Raw genomic sequence first — 24,828 nt, forward strand, 5'->3', positions numbered from 1 at the left:
AATTGGAGTTCAGAAGAATGAGAGGTGATCTTATCGAAACATACAAGATAATGAGAGGGCTTGACAATGTTGATGCAGAGAGGATATTTCCACTCATCGGGGAAACTAAAATTGGGGACATTGTCTCAGAATAAGGGGCCGCCCATTTAAAACTGAGATGAGGAGGAATTTCTTCTCTGAGGGTTGTAAACCTATGGAATTGTCTGCCCCAGAGAGCTGTGGAGGCTGGGTCATTGAATATATTTAAGGCGAAGATTGACAGATTTTTGAGCGATAACGGAGTAAAGGGTTATAGGGAGCGGGCAGGGAAGTGGAGCTGAGTCCATGATCAGATCAATCGTGATTTATTGAATGGCAGAGCAGGCTCAAGGGGCCAGTTGGCCTGCTCCTATTTCTTATTTTCTTATGTTCTTATGATCTAATTTCATCTCTTCTTTTCCTCCCCTTCTACCAGTCCCTCTAAAAGAAACTCAAAAAGCTGAGATACAGGCTTCCTAATGCTACCTGTGATCTAATAGACTGTCCATATCCTTTCTCTCCTCATACTCATCACTACAAGTTTTCCTGCATGTAAACACGTGTGTTGATCTGTTTATATTGAAACGTATTTTTCCATATGTGTATTAATTAATGGAGGGAGGTTGACAGATTAGGGGGGACTAACTTTTTCCACCAACGCAACAGCAGAAAGAAAGACTTGCATTCATATAGCACCTTTCACGACCATATGATGTCCCAAACGCTTCACAGCCAATGAAGTAATTTTGTAATGTAGGAAACACAGCAGCCAGCTTGCGGACAGCGAGCTCCCACAAACAACAATGAAATAAATGATCAGATAATCTGCTTTAGTGTTGTTGGTTGAGGAATAAATATTGATCGGGACCCCGGGGAGAACTCTTCGAAAAGTGCCATGCGATCTTCCACATCTACCTGAGAAAGCATAGGGCCTCGGTTTTACGTCTCATCCGAAAGAAAGCACCTCCAACAGTGCAGCGCTTCGTCAGTACTGCACTGAAGCGTCAGCCAGGACTCTGCAGTGGGACTGAACATCACTTGCAGCTGCAAACCATTTATCTCATCCCCTCCCTTCGAGTTGTGCTTGGAGGCTGAATGGAATTTCTAATCAGCTGAAATCTGACCTCCCCACTCCATATAATATGAGTGTTGAATTAGTGATGGTGTTTCAACCCACCTTTGGGGTAAGGTTTCAGGCATTAGCATGAACTGTGGGCACGTTGCACAGTGCCACCATTTGCCTTGTATCTGGTCATTGTCTCTATAAATGAATGCTGGTCAGTGTAATGTATACACCTGAGAGTATGCTCACAGGTTGGCAGTGCTATTGAGTTGGGAGTGGCTTAGCCAGTCACGTGATGTTCACAAGACTCCATAAAACCCCAGCCAGTTGGGTTCAGGGGATCTACAATGTGATAGCTGGTTGTGAGCCAGGTGGATGAACTGGTAATGTCATCATCATCATCATCATCATCATCATCATCGGCAGTCGCTCGGAATCGAGGAAGACTTGCTTCCACTCTTAGAATGAGTGCTTAGTCTAATACAAGAGCCACAGTCCCTGCCACAGGTGGGACAGACAGTCATTGAGGGTAAGAGAGGGTGGGACAGGTTTGCCGCACATTCCTTCTGCCTGCGCTTGTTTTCTGCATGCGCTCGGCGATGAGACTCGAGGCGCTCAGCGCACTCCCAGATGCACTTCCTCTACTCAGGGCGGTCTTTGGACAGGGACTCCCAGGTGTCGGTGGGGATGCCGCACTTTATCAGGGAGGCTTTGAGGGTGTCCTTGTAACGTTTCCTCTGTCCACCCTTGGCTCGTTTGCCGTGAAGAAGTTCCGAGTAGAGTGCTTGCTTTGGGAGTCTCGTGTCTGGCATGGGGACAACGTGGCCTGCCCAGCGGAGCTGATCAAGTGTGGTCAGTACTTCAATGCTGGGGATGTTGCCTGGTCGAGGGCGCTAATGTTGGTGTGACTGTCCTCCTTGGGGATTTGTAGGATCTTGCAGAGGCATCGTTGGTGGTATTTCTCCAGTGACTTGAGGTGTCTACTGTACATAGTCCATGTCTCTGAGCCATACAGGAGGGTGGGTATTACTACAGCCCTGTAGACCATGAGCTTGGTGGTAGATTTGAGGGCCTGGTCTTTGAACACTCTTTTCCTCAGGCGGCCAAAGGCTGCACTGGAGGCAGTGTTGAATCTCCTCATCAATGACTGCTCTTGTTGATAAGAGGATCCCGACATATGGGAAATGGTCCACGTTGGCCAGGGCCGCACCATGGATCTTGATGACTGGGGGGCAGTGCTGTGCGGCGAGGACAGGCTGGTGGAGGATCTTTGTCTTACGGATGTTTAGCGTAAGGCTCTTGCTTTCGTACGCCTCAGTAAATACGCCGACTATGTCCTGGAGTTCAGCCTCTGTAGGTGCGCAGATGCAAGCGTCATCCGCATACTGTAGCTCAATGACAGAGGTTAGGGTGGTCTTGGACCTGGCCTGGAGACGGCGAAGGTTAAACAGCTTCCCACTGGTTCTGTAGTTTAGTTCCACTGTAGCAGGGAGCTTGTTGACTGTGAGATGGAGCATGGCAGCGAGCAAGATTGAAAAGAGGGTAGGAGCAATGATGCAGCCCTGTTTGACATCGGTCCGGATGTGGATTGGGTCTGTAATAGATCCATTGGTAAGGATCACGGCCTGCATGTCCTCGTGGAGCAGGCGAAGGATGTTGACTAACTTTTGGGGGCATCCGAAACGGAGGAGGGCGCTCCATAGACCCTCACGGTTAACAGTGTCAAAGGCCTTTGTAAGGTCGAAGAAGGCCATGTATAAGGGCTGGTGCTGTTCCCTGCATTTTTCCTGCAGCAGTCGCGCTGCAAAGATCATGTCCGTTGTGCCCCAGAGGGGATGAAATCCGCAGTGTGACTTTGGGAGGAGCTCCTCGGCCACAGGGAGAAGACGGTTGAGGAGGACTCCAGCAATGACTTTCCCAGTGGCTGATAGAAGGGAGATTCCTCTGTACTTACCGCAGTCGGACTTGTCCCCTTTTTTAAAGATGGTCACGATCACTGCATCTCTGAGATCTGCCGGCATGCTTTTCTCCCTCCAAGTGAGGGAGATGAGGTCATGTATCCACGCCAACAACACCTCTCCACCATACTTTAGCGCCTCAGCATGGATTCCATCCGCTCCCGTAGCCTTGTTTTTCTTGAGCTGTCTTATGGCTTTTCTTACCTCGTACAACGTGGGGTTTCACTGAGATGGTGGCGAGTCACATGCTGCAGGATGGAGTTGCGAACACTCAAGTCAAAGCAGAGTCTTGATTGAGGAGATCTTCAAAGTGCTCCTTCCAGCAGCCCTGACTGCCTTGGTGTCCTTGATGAGTGTTTCCCCATTCTTGGCCAGCAGTGGGGTGGAGTCTTGGGAGTTTGGACCGTAGGTGGCCTTGACTGCGATGAAGAATCCTCGCATAGCGTGGCTGTGGGCCAGTTGTTGAATATCCTGTGCTTTCCCCATCCACCACCTGTTCTTTAGGTCCTGGGTTTTTTGTTGGACCTCAGCCTTGAGCAGCCTGTAATGTTGATTCGCTGCTCCCGAGTTGGGTTGTTGCTTGAGGCTCAGAAATGCTCTGCGCTTGCGATCTATTAGTTCTTGGATCTCTTGATAATTCTCATCAAACCAGTCCTGGTGTTTCCTGGTTGAGTAACCAAGTGTCTCTTCGCAAGCAGTGGTTATGGAGGCCTGGAGGGCAGACCAAATGCTGTGGGCATTCTGCATCTCAGGGTCATCAAGGCACGCCAGGTTAGCTGTGAGGCGCTGACTGTATAGGGCTCTCTTAGCTGGGTCTTTAAGTGGCCCAGCATTGACTTTTTTGCGGCATTGCTTCTGCTGTGCCCTCTGCATTGGGGCTATGTTAATGTCGATGATAGATCGGATTAGGCGATGGTTCATCCAGCAGTCATCAGCTCCTGTTATGGCGTGGGTGATGTGCACATCCTTGCAATCCCTGGCTCAGATGATGACATAGTCGAGCAGGTGCCAGTGTTTGGAGCGAGGGTGTTGCCACGATACCTTGTATTTGTCCCTCTGGTGGAACAAGGTGTTGGTGATGAGAAGTTCATGTTCTGAACATTTTGTCAGGAGTAGGGTACCACTGGAGCTGGCTTTCCCTACTCCCTCTCTGCCAATCACGCCTCCCCAGACGGCTGTGTCTTTGCCGACCCTGGCATTGAAGTCACCTCGGAGGATCAGTTTGTCGTCCGCGGGGATGCAAGACAGGGGATGTTTCGAGGTAGGAATAAAAACCCTCTTTGGTCTCATCTGTTGCATCGAGTGTTGTGGTGTATGCACTGATGACTGTGGCGCATTGGTTCCGGGATAGGATGAGTCGAAGAGTCATGAGACGTTCATTAACCCTGCAGGGGGAAGTCTTTGAGGCCGTCAATCAGCTCATTTTTGATGGCGAAGTCGACTCTGTGAAGGCGCTGTTCTTCCTCTGGTTTCCCTTTCCAGAAAAAGATGTAACCTTCACCTTGTTCCTTGAGTTGGCCTTCCCCTACCCATCGGGTCTCGCTTAGGGCGGTAATGTCGATGTCAAAGTGCCTAAGTTCCCAGGCAACTATGGCGGTGCGACGTTCTGGCCTGTCGCAGTTGGAGTTGTCCATGAGGGTCCTGACATTCCAGGTCCCGAACTTCATGTTAATGGAGTGGAAGATGCCTGTGCGTGAGTTCTTTTAACGTGGGGTGGGTGGCCATTGCACACCAGCCACCACACGGGCTTAGCTGAGCAAGGTCTTGATCCAGTGGCAAGAGAGTCCAAGATGACTGGAGACAAGGCACTGCTGGATGAGCCGAATTATCTATGGCGAGATGTTGGCCGCAAGCTCAGCGCCGAGTAATGCCCTTGAATGGTAGGTGGCATGAGGCTTGGTTGGGGGCAGGCATTCGGAAGGTCAGTTGTCTGCTGGAGTTCCGAGTGGGAGGTTAGCAAGGAGTGGGAGGGTGGAAGAGTCATAGCCGTGATGCTCACCAGTAGAAGAAGCCAGGTCACCAGTGGGGAAGTAGAGGTCCTGGTAATGTGGTAATGTGTAGTGTGATTGTTAAACCTTTGCAAATAAACCAACTACTTCTTAATAGCAATGTGTTGCTGTGAATTCTTCAGCAAAGAATCCATGAAGCAAATACTTTACAGTCAGGAAATAGAGATGGTGGTGGGGGAAGAAACCTTAATTGCGAGGAATTGTCTTCAAATCGAAGATTCAATTGAAGAATTTATTGATCAGAAAATGTACAAATCAAATTGTTTTAAGATTTTTGATTCAGATGAACTTTATTGAATTTATTGGTCTTGTTCGTGTTATTGTGAATGTAAAACATTTAATTTATTTTTCCACTTCCTCCCTCCTCCCCCAAACATGCATGCAAAAACATTTATCCACAGGATAAATAATTGTGTCGGAGAGGACAATCACTGGCTCTTCCTACTGCTATGCTTCTACACAGAGTTCTTGAGTTCCTTCACATTGGTCCTTGATTTCTGCCAATATTACTACCTCCAGCCCCTAACAAAAGTAAAAGAGGTAAGAATATTGCTTCAGTGTTTCCTCTTGATCAATTTGTGCTGATGTTAAATCTCGAATGCGTCTGCCTTGCACAGAAAGCAGTTACCAAAATGCAATATTTTATATTATTTGAACTGTTGTCGAGGACACCAGGCAATGTAGCAATTCTAGGGCGAGAAATTGGTCTTTTTGTGATAGCAGATTTTTTTCACATTTCTCGCTAAAAATACCACTTTTTAAAGGAGTAAAATTGGCAACAAAATGCGCCTGACGGCAGGTCTTCGTACTTACCGCTGTTTCTGGGCTGCAATAGAAACATAGAAACGCAGAAAATAGGTGCAGGTGAAGGCCATTCGGTCCTTCGAGCCTGCACCGCCATTCAATGAGTTCATGGCTGAACATGCAACTTCAGTATCCCATTCCTGCTTTCTCGCTGGTTTTCTCGCATTTTTTTTCTTTCTAACCACAAGTGCGCCAAACGGTCAATTTTAAGCGTTCACATTTTTTTTGGTTATTGCACACCGATGGTCGGCTATACAGCGGTATTTCAAAACCGCCGCGCACAACTCTGGCCAATTTAGGTGAACACCATTTACCGTCAAAAAAGGCAAAATATCACCAAAAAAACGAGCACAAGGCTAGTCAATTTCTTGCCATTTTTGGAAATTATTTTGTTTTATTTGTGGTTTCTAAAGAAACTAATAATGCCAGACACCAACATAGACCAAGAGGGTGGACCGACAACCATCTCTCAAGATGCCTGGGGCGATGCTCCCTATGATTTCTCTCTCTCCTTAAAATGGCACATCTTGCAGTCACACCTCTTGCTTCAGAAAATGGCCTTGCAATAGTTTTCCAAAGTTCAATCGACAGACAGGCCCCATGCAATACACACTGTGAAGCATACAGAGAAAGGTGCACATATTGGGAATTGATGGCTTGTGACAAAACTGGAAGCTTTCAAACCTGGACTGTTTGCCAATTTGTTTATAAATTGTTGAATTTAGGGTGTTAGATCTCTTAATTTCCAATGAAATACGAACTCCTATTGTAGTTTTAATGTCACTTTATTTCTGGCAGCTGTAAAAAGCTCTTGGCTTTAAGCCAGGTCTTTGTCCTTCTGAGACCACATGGTCAAAATGGCTGTACTTATACCTTGATCAATTTACAGAAAAGAACTCGTCTTCTTTGATCTTATTGGCTCAATTAATCGTCTTTTAACCTTTTAATTGGCTCGCTACCCAAGGTCCTAAAATGTCAAGTTGATTGATGACTTAATGCAACATGCTACCACTCACGTAGCATCTCTGACTTGTCTGTGAATTTTCACAGCCTGTCTAAATGCAGCCTGTTTGAATTCTCTATCAATCCCCCCTTTGATTCTTTCACAAACTGAATCATAAAACATCAGGTATCACTGGTTAAACATTCTACAAAATAATTTCATGCATGTTAATATAGTTTCCTTCTAAAATTTGTTGATGCGTTTCACCACATGTCCGGACTAGTAGCTTCCACACAAATTCACACCAACCCGAGTTCCATCGTGGCCACAATGGAAGTCTGGTTTTTAGTAGGTTAATTAACCTTATTCCAATTTAATCCAAATCAATATCTTAATTCAACCAGTAAACAACCTTCCCTTAAGCATAACATACCCCTGTGCCACAGACGGTCTGCTGGGACCTGCAAGGTGTCTCACATGCGGGACAGCAGCTACAGCTGCCTGGTCGCAACAACATTTAATCAACATAAACAAACAATATAAAAGTAAAACAATTACAACAAATAGAATTAAACCTTCCACCAATGAAGTTCCTATTGAACCTAGCCATTCAGTGGCTCCACTCAACAAAGTGAATGATGGGGGTTGCTTAAGTTTTTCTACCTCCTTTTGGATATGCTCCGCTAAGTGGGTAATTTCTTCGGAGCTATCTGGGATATATGTGCAACACTCAGTTCCGAGTAGGGTGCAAGTACCTCCCTTTTCAGCCAGGATGCAATCAAGGGCCAGTCTATTCTGTAGGGCTACTGTGCGGATTGCTACCATTTCTGCATTAATTTTAACTAGGGCCTCTGAGGTATCATTGGCTTACCCGTTCCACAACGGATGCCATGTTAATGGATTCCCTTGCCAGTCTGGCGGTCCCATACCTGGGGATCAGAATGGCAAAGAATCTCTCTGTTTCTGTGATAGCTCTCTTCGGACGGTGTAAATGTTCCGACAGTGACTTTATATGATACATATAAGGCACAATGTAGGCTAAATAGCAGGATCCCATCCAATTCTGGGGCAGCCAAGGGTAGGCCTTGTGGCCACACATCCAATAGGTGCCATTATAGGCAATGAATGTTAGCTGTTTCTTTGTCAGCAACACTCCGGGCCTGTCCAGGCTTTTCCATCTGTTTTATTCAGAATCCCCGTTACGTTAAAAATTCCCACATCGGCCCAGTTTGGACGGTTCCGTGGCTTGATTATATTATAATTCCGGGAGCAGTTACTATACCCCATATTTTGGCCTCCTTTGATGTTTCTAATCAGACAGACCGATTTCCCCGGTCTTCCTATTCCCGTTGTATTAGTGATAACAAAAAATGGGGGCCGTTTGGAATTATTGTAGCACGGTTGGTATCCCCCTTCAAAGGTAGTCAGATTGTAACCTGCTGACTTCCATTTACGTGCCCAGTTTTCCGTATCCTGAAACACATTGCCTGTTTTGTTTTGATTAATTATCCACTCAGCCATTTCTGAGATATTCAAGGGAACTGGCCTCAAGGGAATCCGCTCCCTTTGAGTGAATAGGAATATGCGTACACACCCAACAACTAGAAATGTTACCTTGTTTGGCATAAATGTATGACATATATAAAAAGGTATTTACATGTAATTCCCTTGCTACCCAACTATTTCCCTTTGGTGCAGAAGGTCGGCTAGTAAGAAGTAGGCCTATGCCTAGAATACCTACAATCAATAATACAGTAAACTTATACATTTGCGCAAAAAGTAATTGTCCTTATTAGATTTCAGCTTCAGTTACGGGTGCTTGTTTAACGTGTGAAGCATGGATCCAGGCTTTCTTTCCTTGGACTTTAACAGTTGCCTGGGTGGTCAATAACACTTGATAAGGTCCCTCCCACTTGGCACCCAAAGGTTCTTTGTGCACATACACCTAGACTCCCGGAATGATGTCGTGTCCTCCTTCGGGTGGATTACCCCAAGCTGCCGATACCTGTCGGGAAACAGAACTAATAGCATTGGTTGAGTTCTGACAGTATGATAACAAAGTGTCACTCATTAAGTGAACATCAGCTTTCCGTAAATTGATAGTTCCTGGCAGCGACATGGGTCTTCCTGTTATAATTTCAAATGGGCTTAGAGCTGTAGTTCTGTTCGGGGTTGCCCTAATACTACATAGCACTATTGGTAGTACCTGGGGCCATGGTGTTCCTTCTTGGTGATATTTGGCAAGCTGTTGTTTCAGAGTTCGATTCATTCGCTCCACTTGTCCTGATGATTGTGGATGATAAGGACAGTGTAAAACCCACGTAATGTTCAGTAACCTACAGACTTTTTGGCAGACAGCACCTGTGAAGTGTGTTCCCTGATCTGAGTCAATGCTACTCGGGACTCCCCATCGGGGAATGTAATCCTTACACAAGACCTTTGCAGTGTGATTGGCTGTGGCTTTTTTAGTTGGGACAGCTTCTACCCATCTAGAGAATCTGTCGACCATGACAAGAATGTTAGTGTATCCTTGGCATGAAGGAAAAGATATACAATCAACCTGCAGATGCTGGAATGGTCCGACAGGGGCAGGGGGCCTCAGTTGGGGCATTACCGGGATGGGTCCAGAATTATTTTTCTGGCAGACCACACAACGGTCTGCTACCAGCTGGGCATGTTTTTTAAATCCCCGACCCCACCAGCTTTTCTGGAACCGTGCTGTCATCTGTTGTGAGGCCAAGTGTCCTCACGAGTGGATCTGTTGGGCTAAAAAAGGCATAAGCGCTTGTGGCGCGACTGGCTTGTCGGTAACTCTTTGTCTCTAGACACCATCTTCACACAGCTTAATTCCTGCCTCAATCCATGTCCATTTTTCCTCTCGGGTGCACTCGCCTTGCATTGTTTGAAGGTCTCGTGTCAGAGTCCTGAGTGCTTTCAATCTGCACATCTGTGATGGTTCTTCTGGAGGAACGCCCTGTGAGGCGGCATCTTTAGCTGCCTGGTCGGCTGGGGCATTTCCCTGTGCTTCCGTGGTATTTTCCTTGGTATGGGCCTTACACTTCAGGATGGACACTTCCTGAGGTAATTGTATGGCCTCCAGTAAGTCTCGGACTTCTTTTCCATTTCGGATAGGTGTACCAGCAGCAGTGAGGAATCCTCTTTTACGCCATAACAGACCAAAGTCGTGAGCGACTCCAAAAGCATAACGCGAATCTATGTAGACATTAGCTGTCTGTCCTTCTGCTATTCGACATGCTTCTGACAGGGCCTGCAACTCGGCCTCTTGTGCTGACGTTTCTGAGGGTAAACATCCTTTTGCCACTACCTCATAAAAGGTTGTAACTGCCCATCCTGTTTTTCTGGTACCATTGTCAACAAAGGAGGAACCATCTGTAAACAGGATGAGGTCTGGGTTATGCAGAGGCTCCTCTGCTGCTAAGGCTGCTTCTTCTGTTTCTTTTAAAATCTCCACGCAGTCATGCTCTTCACATTCTCCCCCCTCTTGCTCCCTCGATTCTGACATCGGGAGCACAGTTGCGGGATTAACCGGGCTGGCCCGGACAATATGGAGATTAGCAGCTTCCAAAACTGCTGTCCAGCGGGTCCAACTAGCTGCCGTTACCTGAGACATTCTGTTTATAGACAGCAAAGCATGTACGGTGTAGGGACACTTGACAATCAGCTTTTAGTCGAGGACTAGACCCGCAGTGATCATTACTGCTTGACATGTAGCTTCCATGGCCCTTAGGCAACTTCCCCATCCGAGGGCTACCGCATCCAGTTTTGTCGAATAATAGCCAATAGGTCTTTGCCGATCCCCATGTTCTTGTGTCAGTATAGCTGTCATATATCCTTCTTTCTCATGGACAAACAGGGTAAATGGCTTACCACTGTCAGGGATTCCCAGAGCCGGTGCCAAACACAAAGCCTTTTTCAAACTCAGGAAGTCCTCTTGCTGTTCCTTAGTGAGGGTGATGGCTTCTTTAGAGGCACATTTCCCCTTTAAAATATCATTCAATGGCTGAGCAAGCTGTGTGAAGGAGTCAATCCAATTTCTGTTAAAGTTACACAATCCCAAAAAAGACCTTACTTCCTGAATAGTGGTGGGTTTTTTAGCAGCCCGAATGGCTGCAGTTCTATCCTGGGTAAGTTCTCTCTTTCCTTGTGAAATCTTTTGTCCCAGGTATACAATCTCTTCTTGGGATATTTGTGCTATGTCGATGCTGGCTTTATGTCCTTTCAGCCGAAGGTGATCCAGCAAAGCTCGTAAATCTTGTTCATGCTGTTCTTCCGTGTTTGAAGCTAGCAAGATAGCGTTTTCATATTGGATGACTGTGGATGACAGGGGAGGTAATTCTTGCAAATGGCTTTGTAAAGCCATGTGGAATACCGTAGGGCTGTTGTGGAAACCCTGTGGTAACCTTGGACCGTGAAAGCAAACCACTGTCGAACCTCCGGTGCCAGAGGCACCGACCAAAATCCGTTGGCCATATCTATAACCGAGAAATATTTATGTTCCGGTTTGAGGGCATTAAAAATGGTGGAGGGATCTGCGACCAAAGGAGCTTTTTGATCAATACACTGGTTAGCTTTCCTATAATCGACAGTCAAACGCCAAGTCTCATTAGATTTCTGTACCGGCCACACGGGGCTATTGGAGGAGCTATGCGTTTTAATAAGCACCCCTTGTTTCTCCAATTGCTGAATAACCGGTAAGATTCCCGCGATGGCAGTTGGACTGATGGGATACTGTTTAGTGCATGGAGGCTTGGTCCCGGTAAATGACGCAGGCTCCATCTGGAGTAGGCCACAATCGTTCTTATCTTTAGCCCATATTGGGTGTTCCTTCAATTCTTCTTTCTTCAAAGTTCTAATTGACCATGTCACCCGACCATCCTCGAAATGCAACGATGTATCTACTTGGATTAGAACGTCCATTCCCAAAAGGGGTTGATCTACTGGGCCTATCCAGACCGGCGTGGTTAGTTCATGTGGACCCAGCCCTATAAGTACCAGTGTTGTCCTTTTTAATTTCCATTTTATGGCCCCCAACTCCATTGGCTGTACGTGCCCTACCATCCAACGCAAAAAGTCTCCATATTGTAGGGGTAAGCATGTTAATTCCGCCCCTGTGTCAAAAAGACAATCCACATCCTTATCGCCCACCCTCACAGTTATATATAGCCCATCTCCCCTTTGTTGTATTAGTGCGAGGAGGCCAGGGTGGGCTCTAATCGTTTTTTGCTATCCCAAGTAACTCCTTCTGTTGTTGTATTGTCAGTCGCTTAAATGATTCTATGAGGTCGTTATCTTGTGACAAGCCTGGTTTGTTGGCTGAATTGTATCCCTGGCTGCGTCCTCTTCCCTAGCCACGACCTTTCTGTTTTGCCCTGCACGTCTTGGCCCAGTGACCTTCTTTCCCACAATAATGACATTTTCCGGGTAAGTTTCCTAATTACTGTTTATCGGAATCCTGGGACTTCCATCCCATAGCCTGTACAGCTCGGACTTTAGCTCCCATATCCCGATCTAATTGGTTACATCGATCCACCAATGCTGCAAAGGTGGTTCCTCTACCTTCCCAGTCTGGTAACACTACCTTAAGCATTTTGGACAGTTCTGGCTTTAGACCTGCCATGAAAGCTGCTTTCAGGGGTCCAAACACTTGTTCATCCATTTCCTCATCCGTATTATTCATACCCGAATGTTCTAGCCACATGCATCTAAACCGTTCGTCATACTCCAGGACCTCCTCTGTTCCTTTCTGTTGGCAGGCTGCAATTTTTCCCCAGTCTGTCTTAGCTGGACTGAAGGCTTGCAGTCAGTGTTTAATCGCCTCCCATCCTGCATTTAATTCTTGCTCATCCGGCCCCAAAGCTTCTTCTACCTTGTCGTGCAATTTTCTTCCCTGTGTTTTTGGCACCATTATGGTGAAAATTTGCACTCTGTCCCAGGGATGAAGTTGATATATATTTCTTAAGCGGTCCAATTGGTCCCACGTTTTTACTCCCCTTTCTTTGGATTGGGCAATTCCTTGGACCATTTATCAATTTTCTCTGGGTCTGCCGGATCATGAACTAAGTATTCTGCATACAGCCTTTTCTTCGTTTTTTTGGTTCCGCCCTCATCCGCAGTCTCTTCTGATTTGACTGCAACTCGTCTTTTTTTAAATGGGGCAAAGCGCACCCCTAATTCTTCATCCTCCGACCCTGTGTCGTCGGAGAATTCAGAATTCGTATCTATTCCTCGGTCATGTCTTCGGGTTTGCACTTTTAATTTATCCAAACATGGGTACCCTGGGAATTGACCGATACATTTTCCTTTTCCTATTACTGTCTCTTGACCTAATGATTTTTTCCATTCTTTAATTTCACCTTTAAGATCTTTAACTTCCGCTTCCAGCTTTTCAAGTTCAAGTTTTTTCTGTCGCAGCTGTGTACAAAAAGCTTGCAATTGATCCTTTGTACTGGTCAGTTCTCGATCATGTTGGGAAAGCATTATAATTTCATTCCGGTTTAGGATCTTTCCCATAACCGCTAGGGACCATCTAGTTCGCTCTTTATTTTTCATATGGGTCGTTTTTCCCCAGACCTTTTTAATCTCGTCCAAGGACCATTGTCCTTTGGAGGTTCCGTACTTTTGTTCGATCTTAATATAGGTTTTAGATAAATTGAATTGTTGCTCTATGTATTCTTTCAACTGTTCGAGAATTAAATCTAGCAAAACTTCAGGTGGTGCCTGCCCACCTTTAACAGTTGTAGGCAATTCTTTGCTCTTATCTCCTGCTGCTATAATACTGATTTCTTTACTGGGGTCTCGAGTCGTAGGCTTTCCAGCCGATCAATAGGTCGGTGATTAATTAACTAACACACCGGCGAAGTTTAGACATCTATGGGACCTCGAGCCGACTACCAACCGGAGGGTTCGCAAACGGAGGCTTTCGGAATCGCGTAGAAGGAGAGGCGAATTTAAACTTTTGACCGAGGACTTTTATAAAGAGTCCTTACCTCAGTATGTAGGTCCGATGTCCAAAATTCAGTTTCTTTCCTCAGCGATCGTGTTCATGACACCAAAATTGTTAGATCTCTTAATTTCCAATGAAATACGAACTCCGATTGTAGTTTTAATGTCACTTTATTTCTGGCAGCTGTAAAAAGCTCTTGGCTTTAAGCCAGGTCTTTGTCCTTCTGAGACCACATGGCCAAAATGGCTATACTTATTCCTGGATCAATTTGCAGAAAAGAACTCGCCTTCTTTGACCTTACTGGCTCAATTAATAGTCTTTTAACCTTTTAATTGGCTCGCTACCCAAGGTCCTAAAATGTCAAGTTGATTGATGACTTAATGCAACATGCTACCACTCACGTAGCATCTCTGACTTGTTGTCTGTGAATTTTCACAGCCTGTCTAAATGCAGCCTGTTTGAATTCTCTATCATAGAGGTACAGTTTTCTGTTTATTTCAGTCAGTTTTGCGCCCAAATTTCCAGAGCAATCTGGGCGGAATCGGCTGAACCAGCACAAAAGATCGGAGAATTGAAAGCGTAGGTGAATTGCGCCCAAAATCACTTGCGCTCTTGCTTTCCTTAATCCTTTATGCTGATTCGAGATTCAGTTTGCCTGAATCACACCCTGCCAACAAATCTGGCCACGCGTCCCCGCGCCTCTCCCCCCACCCCCCCAGGTCAAAATTGCGAGATTCTGCAGATTGCACTAGCTCGGGAAAGGTTCCCGACCTGAAACGTTAACTCTCTTTCTCTCTTCACAGATGCTGCCTGATCTGCTGAGTATTTCCAGCATTTTGTGCCTTTTGGTTTCAATTTTGGTCACCAAAGGGATTTTTTTGATTTGTTTTATATATTTTGTTCTGAATAAAATAAGGTTTTTAACATATTTCATACAAATTTAAGCATTTAAAACCCAATTATTGTAATCAAATGAAACTGGTGTTTCCATTGAATCCTCTTATAATGACCATCTTTCAAAACCATGTGCTTAATACTGAGAGTTCAGCTGCAATTATTTTTCCCCCTCGAAGGAGCTGTTTGTGTTCAGGCATGAGTTGGCCTTGTTGCGGATATCTACCTTCATGGGCATAGTGATGTTTGGAGGGATGTTCGGCCTCTTTTACAGTCAGCTGACCAACATTCTGGCAGTAAGTAAGGTTCCTGTTGTCGTAACATAGAATCTTTTTGCCTTGAACTATTACATAAAAACTATTATGATTTGGATGAGATGCAAATCCTTACTGAAATGATCTGTCTTTGCAAACAAAAACTCCCTATGAGCTTGTTTATTATTGTACTCTATTTAAAGAATTAAAATGAAAAATTCTCTATATCTGTATCACAGAAATCTCCTTGGGTTTACATTTATCTGAATCTTGTACTAAATGTTCTCTGCTTGGTAAAAACGTGTTTATCTGAAGATCTCTCATTCTGTTTTATATTTAACACTGACAATATACATTACATTATTCTTGAAAATCTTATAAAAAGTGTATATTGTGAATCATCTGAGATCTTCAGTACTATACTCAGTATAGTGGAAACAAACTCGAATATATGGCTAGATGAAAGTTTTTTTTAAAATAAATTGATGTCTGGGATAAAATTGATCCAAGTGTTCAGAGTGGTGTTTGTAAAGTTTGCAATTGTACACCCATTGCTTTATGTAGACATCTTTTCAAAAAAGGAAAAGTATTGATCACCAAGTAGTGAGCAAATCTCTCAGCATCTGCTCAATGCAGCAAAGTCAGATAGCATTTCAGTGAAACAGATATAGTGAAGAAAAACGACAGAAACAAGTTGGATTTATTAGCAGACTAGTGGATAGAACACTCAGCTGACTTGAACCCAGCAGTTTTGATGGCCATTTCTGGAGGGGGTTGAGCAAACCTACTCTTGAAAAAGCATGTTGTGGAAATAGTTTCAGAACTACTGCAATTTGGTTTCCGTGTTGATTTTGCAATGGTCTGCTGCAATCTCTGTAACTTCACAGTCAGTGACACAGTCATGTTATGCCTTCAATTGCATCGCTCTGCACATATTCTTTATAAAAATCTTTAAAATTACCAAGACTGCAATCTCCTTTCAAAATTGGGTTTCTTTAAAAGGAAATGTTTTTTTCTGCTGTTGTTGGGTGACATATGGAAGAGCGGAATACATTTTAAGAATCTTTCACAGAGGCTACTTTCTTTGAAGTTGAATTGGCTTCTTCCGTTAAAGTCTTAAAATTTAGAAACTCCCCAGGAAATTTTATAAACCCAAATTTTGGAGCTCACTCCAGAAGATAGGTTTGAAATGACCATCTTCTGAGTGCATTTCAGAATGAGACAATTATCATTTCTGCTAAACAAAGATAAGGACCGGTTACAGTGCAGTCAGAAAGATAATGGCTTTAGTATTGGGACAGTATCATGCTCTCGGCTACAAATGCTGATCAGGCAGGAGTCAACCAGAGTAGAGTGAGAATGGAGTGCATTGGTTTTAATACATCGTGCACGAAGATCTTGACACCCAGAAAATGTTTGACCGAGGGGCATGCTGAGACCTCGCGTTTACCCTATGGAAATTCAAAAATGAGAACTGCTTTAGTTAATGGGATTATGAGAGCCCAGCCAGAGCACAGACAAATGGGGTGACCTCCCCCCTCAATGAACATTTATGGAGGTGCTATGCAGGGCTGCCCCTTTCACTGGATCTGTTCAATGTCTTTGTGGAACATCCAGCAGCAATGGAGAAATGGAGGAGACTGAAGCGAGTGGTACAGGTCACTATATATTCTGGTAGGTGGACAATATGCTTGGTTATACTTTGAACTTAACAAGACTGAGGCTGCGACACTGAAAGATGAGATGCCAACTGCTATATAGAGTTACTGCTGCCAGAGTAAAAGTGGCTTTAAATATCTAGTAGTAAAATTGTGCCCTTTATTCCCAGCTGTATATTGCTAACATGATAGTTAGAAGATTCCTCTATTCTCTCTTTCTTGAGAGGGTTGAAGGAATTCAATATAAACTTAACATCCTTTGGGACCAAAATTGCCCCTTTTCATAGCCCTATTAGCACCTCCAGGAAGCGCCAACGGGACACTAATAATTTATTGCCCCCAGGATGTCTCGGGCGAAAACGGGTTTGCGTTGCACCTCTTGCTTTTCATCCTGGTTGGGGCCACACATGGTGATGGTGCCATTGCCGTGTGCACCGACCCCTTTGCGCCCCACAGGTCACGAAGCTGTCATGGCTGGGGCGCCATCTTTTTTTTGTCTGCTAACTTCACAGTCAGCCCGACAGTGGCAGCAGCTGGTATGGCCAGGCTGCCAACATACAGCCTGGCACCTCTTCTTGGGTGCCAGGCCGCTGGCCCGGCCAAAATCTTCCCTGGTGGCCCACCAGGAAAGCGGCTGCAGAGTTCACTGCAGCCCTCCCCTTTAAAAGAAGGGGAGGGACATTGTGATGCGCGCTGACAGTATCAGCGCTACACTGACATGGACAGCACAGCGCTGAGCCTTGCTTCATGCTACCGCCCCACGGAGGCGAATCATGCCTCCGACACTGCTCCACGCATTTTTTTTCCAGGCAAAGACCCCAATTCAGCGACCATCTCACTGGATGCTAAATATTCATTTAATTCCAACTGTGCATCCCAAACGGGGTGCGGGGCAATTTCGCCCCTTTATCTTTTCTTTATGGAGCCCATCAGAGTGTCATTTTAATGGTTTCACTGCCTCAGGTAAAGATCATATGGTGGAGAGATCATGGGCCAGTTAAACAAAGCAACCTGCTTTTGAAGAAAGAACGGAAGGGAATGCGTATGCTGCAATTCAAATTATACTATGAGGGATGCCTGGCCACAAATTCAATTTCTATGAAGAGAGAATTGGGTTGTTGCTCTAACCTTGGGTGGAACTGTCTCACCATGGCAATCTGCATTGTGTCCTGGGGAGCTGCCAGCTGGATGGTTGCCCTATTGCTCGCATTCTCTTTTAATAAGAGCGTGACACAAAATATCAGTGCAAACCTCCGGGTTCAAGATTTGTATTCGTTTCTCCAGATTGTCCTACAAGTCATTACCTTTGATCTAGATTTAGGTTTGATTGCCTGCCACGAGAAGAATCTACTTTGCACTGGAGAGGGTACAGAGGAGATTTCTAAGGATGTTGCCGGGAGCGGAGAATCTAAGCTATGAGGACAGATTGGATAGGCTGGGTTTGATCTCCTTGGAACAGAGCAGGCTGAGGGGAGACCTAATTGAGGTATAAAAAATTATGAGGGTTCTAGATATAGTGGGTAGAAAGGGCCTATTTCCTTCAGCAGAGGGGTCAACAACCAGGGGGCGTAAATTTAAAGTAATTGGTAGAAGGTTTAGAGGGGATTTGAGGGGAAATTTCTTCACCCGGAGGGTGGTGGGGGTCTGGAACTCACTGCCTGAAAGGGTGGTAGAGGCAGAAACCCTCACCACATTTAGTGCATATCCAAGTACTTTTTAAGTGATATAACCTGCAGGGCTAAGGACCTAGAGCTGGAAAGTGGGATTAGGCTGGATAGCTCTTTGTTGGCCGACACGGACACAATGGGCCAAAATGGTCTCTTTCTGTGCTGTAAATTTCAATGATTCTGCTCATTCGAACCATTAAGAGACAGGGATGTTGTGGATTGTTGGAATCAGTTAGGAAAAATGCTAATTTTGAAGGGATGAGAATGGAACTAGGGAAGGTAAACTAGAAAAAGCGCTGACGGACAAAGAAATAGATCTTATTGAAACGTGTAAGATTCTGAGGGGGCTCGACAAGGTGGATGCAGAGAGGATATTTCCACCCATAAGGGAAACTAAAACTAGGAGACATAGTCTTAGAATAAAGGGTTTCCCATTTAAAACTGAGACGAGGAGAAATTTCTTCTCTGAGGTTGTAAATCTATGGAATTCTCTGCCCCAGAGCATAAAGACCTTCAACAGGCAACAAGGCACACAGGCCCAAGCTGAGCCCTATTCATACCAAGCTGAGAACTTACACTAAAGAGCTGATCCCTGTAATTGGCAGTGCAGCAGTAAAAGTCTCCTATGATGGAGCAGTGCATGAACTACACTATGGATTATACCAGGAGATGGCCCCACACTGTTCGGCAGAAGCTGACTGGGAAAAATCTGCTGGAACTGGGACGACATCCGAGCACTTTCGTCCATTGACGACGCCTCATGTGTACAGGTTCTGAGCAAGTTTCCGTCGTTGTTTGAGCTAGGCATTGGAAATTTCTCTGGGACGAAGGTGCAGATCCACTTGATTCCTGGTACATGACCCATCCACCACAAGGCACGGGCGGTGCCATACATCATGCGAGAGAAAGAGGAGATTGAGCTGGACAGGTTGCAATGAGAGGGCATCATCGCGCCGGTGGAGTTCAATGAGTGGACCAGTCCGATTGTTCAAGGGCGATGGCACAGTCAGAATTTGTGGGGACTGTAAAGTAACGATTAATGTTTTTCACTGCAGGACCAATACCCACTACCCAAGGAAGACGACCTATTTGCGACGCTGGCAGGAGGGAAGACGTTCACCAAGTTGGACCTGACCTCGGCCTACATGACGCAGGAGCTGGCGGAATCCTCGAAAGGCCTCACCTGCTTCAACACGCACAAAGGTCTGTTCATCTACAATAGATGCCCGTTTGGGATTCGATCGGCCGCAGCTATTTTTCAAAGGAACATGGAATGTCTGCTAAAGTCGGTTCCGCGCACCGTGGTTTTCCAGGACGATACATTGATCACAGGTCGGGACATCATCGAACACTTGCAGAACCTGGAAGAGGTGCTAAGTCGGCTAGATTGTGTGGGACTCCAGTTGAAACGCTCGAAGTGTGTTTTCCTGGCGCCAGAGGCCGAGTTCTTAGGGCGAAGAATCACGGCAGACGGCATCAGACCCACTGACGCCAAGACGGAGGCCATCAAGAATGCGCAGAGACCACAGAACGTGATGGAGCTGCGGGCGGTCGTTCCTGGGACTCCTCAATTATTTTGGTAATTTCTTACCCGGGTTAAGCACCTTGCTAGAACCTCTACACATGTTGCTACGCAAGGGAGATGACTGGGTATGGGGGAAATCACAAGAGACTGCTTTTGAGAAAGTCAGAAATCTGTTATGTTCCAACAAACTGCTTGTTCTGTATGACCCATGTAAACATTTAGTGCTAGCTTGCAATGCGCCTTCGTACGGGGTCGGGTGTGTGTTACAACAATTAAACGAATCAGGAACTTTGCAACCGGTCGCTTATGCATCCAGGAGCTTGTCCAAGGCCGAAAGGGCCTACGGCATGATTGAAAAAGAAGCTCTGGTGTGCATTTATGGGATTAAAAAAAGTGCGCCAGTATTTGTTTGGGCTTAAGTTCGAGTTAGAAACTGACCATAGCCGCTCATATTGCTATTCTCAGAGAGCAAAGGTATTAACACCAATGCTTCTGCTCGCATCCAAAAGTGGGCGCTCATGCTGTCTGCATATAACTATGTAATTCGCCACAGGCCAGGCACAGAGAACTGCGCTGATGCTCTCAGTCGGCTACCATTGTCCACCACCGGGGTGTAAATGGCACAGCCTGCAGACTTGCTCTTGGTAATGGATGCATTTGAAAACGAAAAGTCACCCGTTACGGCCCGCCAGATCAGGACCTGGACCAGCCAGGATCCTTTACTGTCCCTTGTAAAAAAAAAAAACTGTCTCCTTTATGGGAGCTGGTCCAGCGTTCCAGCGGGGATGCATGAAGAGATGAAGCCGTTCCAGTGGCGCAAAGACGAAATGTCCATGCAGGCGGATTGTCTTTTACAGGGTAATCACGTAGTTTTGCCCAAGAAAGGCAGGGAAACGTTCATACGCAACCTACACATTACAGCATAGTAATGATGAAAGCTATAGCCAGATCCCTTGTGTGGTGGCCCGGCATCGATTCAGATTTGGAGTCTTGCGTGCGCCAATGCAACACTTGCTCTCAACTGAGCAATGCACCCAGGGAGGCACCGCTAAGTTTGTGGTCGTGGCCCTCCAAACCGTGGTCTAGGATCCACGTTGACTTCGCTGGCAAAATGTTCTTGGTTGCTGTGGATGCTTATTCAAAATGGATTGAGTGTGTAATAATGTCTGTAAGCAGGTCCACTGCCACCATCGAAAACCTACGAGCCATGTTTGCCACACACGGCCTGCCTGATGTCCTTGTCAGCGACAATGGGCCGTGCTTCACCAGCGCTGAATTCAAGGAATTCATGACCTGCAATGGGATCAAGCACGTCCCATCTGCCCCATTCAAGCCCGCATCCAACGGCCAGGCAGAACGGGCAGTCCAAACTATCAAGCAAAGCTTGAAACGCGTATCGAAAGGCTCCCTGTAGACCCGCCTGTCCCGAGTCCTGCTCAGCTACTGCACTAGACCTCACTCGGTCACTGGGGTTCCCCCTGCCGAACTGCTCATGAAAAGGACACTCAAAACAAGGCTGTCTCTCATCCACCCTGATCTCCATAATCATGTCGAGGGCTGCCGGCATCAACAAAGCATGTACCATGATCGCGCAAATATGTCACGCGATATTGAAATCAATGATCCTGTATTTGTACTCAACTATGGACATGGTCCCAAATGGCTTGCTGGCACTGTCATAGCCAAAGAAGGGAGTAGGGTGTTTCAGGTTAAACTTCCTAATGGACTAACTTGCAGAAAGCATTTGGACCAAACCAAACTGCAGTTCACAGACAGCCACGAGCAACCTGAAGAGGACACCACCAACTTCGACCCTCCGACATACACACAAGTTGCAACCGACATCACGGTTGACCACGAAGCTGAACTCATCGTCTCCAGCAGCCCAGCGAAGGCCCAACCAACTCACCTGCACCTGTGTTTGTACCGAGACAATCGACTAGGGAGCGGAAAGCCCCAGATCGGCTCACCCTGTAAATAAGTGTACTCCTGACTTTGGGAGGGACTGATGTTATGTATGCAACAATATGTAACCAGCATTCTACCGCCACCAAAGGGCGCATCTGATGGAGTCCCAAGGGATAGCACTGTATATAAGTAGGCCTCCCATGCTGTACCAGTACTCTGGAGTTAGAATAAAGAAACTAAGGTCACACTTACTCACATCTACAGTACTCAGTCACTTTGCTTTATAAGAGACATAACACTTATGTTCTTATGTAACATGAGGGGGAAAGGAATGGAACGTTATGTTGATAGAGTTAGATTAAGTAGGGTTGGAGGAGACTCGTGTGAAACATAAGCACCGAACCAGAGTTGTTAGGCTGAATGGCTGTCTTTGTTGTACATTCTATGGAGCCAACCTCCATCTCAACTCATCATGGCCTCTCTCTCCTCTGATTTCAATGCCCTCTTATCTCCCCTAATCTCTCCCTCCATATAAACTCGCATACCCATATTTACAGCTAACCCCTCAACCTTGCTATCTGATGTGATCTCTCTATTCCCATCATGTCAATCACAGATAAGGTCATATCTGACCACTTCCTTGTCTCATAAGTACATAAGAACATAAGAAATAGGAGCAGGAGTAGTCCACCTGGCCCCTCGAGCCTGCTCCGCCATTCAATAAGATTATGGCTGATCTGATCTTGGCCTCAACTCCACGTCACTGTCTACTCCCCATAACTCTTGACTCCCTTATCTTATAGAAATTTGTCTATCTCCAGTCTAAATATATTCAATGACCCAGCCTCCACAGCTCTCTGGAGTAGAGAATTCCAAAGATTCACGACACTCTGAGAGAAGAAATTCTTCCTCATTTCCATTTTAAATGGGCGACCCCTTATTCTGAGACAATGCCCCCTAGTTCTAGATTCCCCACGAGGGGAACCATCCTCTCTGCATCTACCCTGTCAAGCCCCCTCAGAATCTTATACGTTTTAATAAGATCACCTCTTAGTCTTCCAATGAGTATAGACCCAAACTGCTCAACTTTTCTTCATATGACAACCCCTTCATCTCAGGAATCAACCTCGTGAAATTTCTATGAACTTTCTCCAATGCAAGTATATCCCTCCTTAAATAAGAGACCAAAACTGTACGCAGTACTCCAGGTGTGATCTCACCAATGCCCTCTACAGTTGGAGCAGGACTTCCCTACTTTTATACTCCATCCCCCTTGCAATAAAGTTCAACATTCCATTTGCCTTCCTAATTAATTGTTGTACCTACATACTAACTTTTTGTGTTTCATGTACAAGGACCCGCACTTTGCAATTATTCTCCATTTAAATTATAATTTGCTTTTCTATTTTTTCTGCCGAAGTGGATAAGCTCACATTTTTCCACATTATACTCCATCTGCCAAATGTTTGCCCACTCACTTAGCCTGTCTTTATCCCTTTGCAGATTCTTTGCATCCTCCCCACAACTTGCTTTCCCACCTCATCATCATCATAGGCAGTCCCTCGAACTAGGATGACTTACTTCCACATGAGTTCACAGATGTTTCAATGAAGGACTCGATATTCCAGTTCTGAACTTCAATTGAAGGGGTGGAAGATGCCTGTGTGTAGATTTTTTTAACGTGTGGTGACCATTGCACATCAGCCACCACAAGGGCTTGACAGAGCTAGGCCTTTATCCAGTGGCAAGGATTAACCAGGATGACTGGAGACCTGCTCTGCTGCACGGACCGAGTGCGCACACATATCGCAGTGTGGGCTGGCCCGTGCTGCCCCTGGGCCCTCGGCTCTTCTCGGCCCCGGACCATCATTCGCCACACCTCCGCCACAATCTCTTGCTGCTCCTCCGCCACAAACATTTGTCGCACCTCATATTCCTCGTATACTGACCTATTGTCCCCCAACCAATCACAGCAGCAACCCCCTGCGCCCGCTCACAGGGGCTTTGTATCATCAGCAAATTTGGTTACATTGCACTCAGTCCCTTCATCCAAGTCATTAATATAGATTGTAAATAGTTGAGGTCCCAGCACTGATCCCTGTGGCACCCCACTCGTTACAGTTTGCCAACATGAAAATGACCCATTTATCCCGGCTCTCTGTCTTCTGTTAGTTAGCCAATCCTCTATCCATGCTAATATATTACCTCCAGCATCCTTGAGCTCTTATCTTGTGCAGTACTCTTTTATTTGGCACCTTATCAAATGCCTTCTGGAAATCCGAATACACCTCATCCACTGGCTGCCCCTTATCCACCCTGCTCGTTACATTCTCAAAGAACTTGAGCAAATCTGTCAAACATGATTTCCCTTTCATAAAATCGTGCTGACTCTGCTTGACTGCATTATGATTTTCTAAATGTCCTGCTACTGTTTCCTTAATAATGGACTCTAGCATTTTCCCAATGACAGATGTTAGGCTAACTGGGCTATAGTTTCCTGCTTTCTGTCTACCTCCTTTCTTAAATGGGGTCATTACATTTGTGGTTTTCCAATCTGCTGGGCCCTCTCCAGAATCTAGGGAATTTTGGTCGATTACAACCAATGCTTCCACTATCTCTGCAGCCGCTTCTTTTAAGACCCAAGGATGCAGGCCATCAGCTCCAGGGGACCTGTACACCTTTAGTCCCATTAGTTTTCCTAGTACTTTTTCTTAGTGATAGTGATTGTTTTAAGTTCCCCTCCCCCAATAGCCCCTTGATTATTGGGATGCTTTTAGTGTCTTCTACCGTGAAGACCGATACAAAACATTTGTTGAAAGTATCTGCCATTTCCCTGTTTCCTATTATTAATTCCCCAGTCGCATCCTCTAAGGAACCAATGTTTCCTTTAGCTACTCTCTTCCTTTTTATATACCTGTAGAATCTCTTACTGTCTCTTTTTATATTTCTTGCTCGTTTACTCGAGAACTATCTTCTCTCAGTTTACCATTTCATTAGTCGTCCTTTGCTGGTTTCTAAAAATTTTCCAATCCTCTGGCCTTCCAATATTCTTAGCAACATTGTATGTCTTTATTTTCAATTTGATACCATCCTTTTCTTCCTTAGTTAACCAGGGATGGTTCTTTCTTTCTTTCTTTCTTTCTTTCTTTCTTTCTTTCTTTCT

At 45.6% G+C, this 24,828-nt stretch overlaps 1 protein-coding gene across 2 annotated transcripts in view; it reads left to right on the top strand.

Annotated features, from left to right (window-relative positions):
- zdhhc21 (zinc finger DHHC-type palmitoyltransferase 21) overlaps positions 1–24,828 on the top strand; it is a 170,940-nt gene that overhangs the window by 123,062 nt on the left and 23,050 nt on the right. For both annotated transcript variants that reach the window (XM_070871383.1, XM_070871373.1), the window contains exons 5-6: positions 5,450–5,588; positions 14,833–14,949. In XM_070871383.1, coding sequence (XP_070727484.1) covers positions 5,450–5,588; positions 14,833–14,949 — 256 coding nt within the window. The remainder of the gene's footprint in view (positions 1–5,449; positions 5,589–14,832; positions 14,950–24,828) is intronic.

This window comes from Pristiophorus japonicus, chromosome 1, assembly GCF_044704955.1.
Source record: "Pristiophorus japonicus isolate sPriJap1 chromosome 1, sPriJap1.hap1, whole genome shotgun sequence".
NCBI classification, from domain to species: Eukaryota; Metazoa; Chordata; class Chondrichthyes; family Pristiophoridae; genus Pristiophorus; species Pristiophorus japonicus.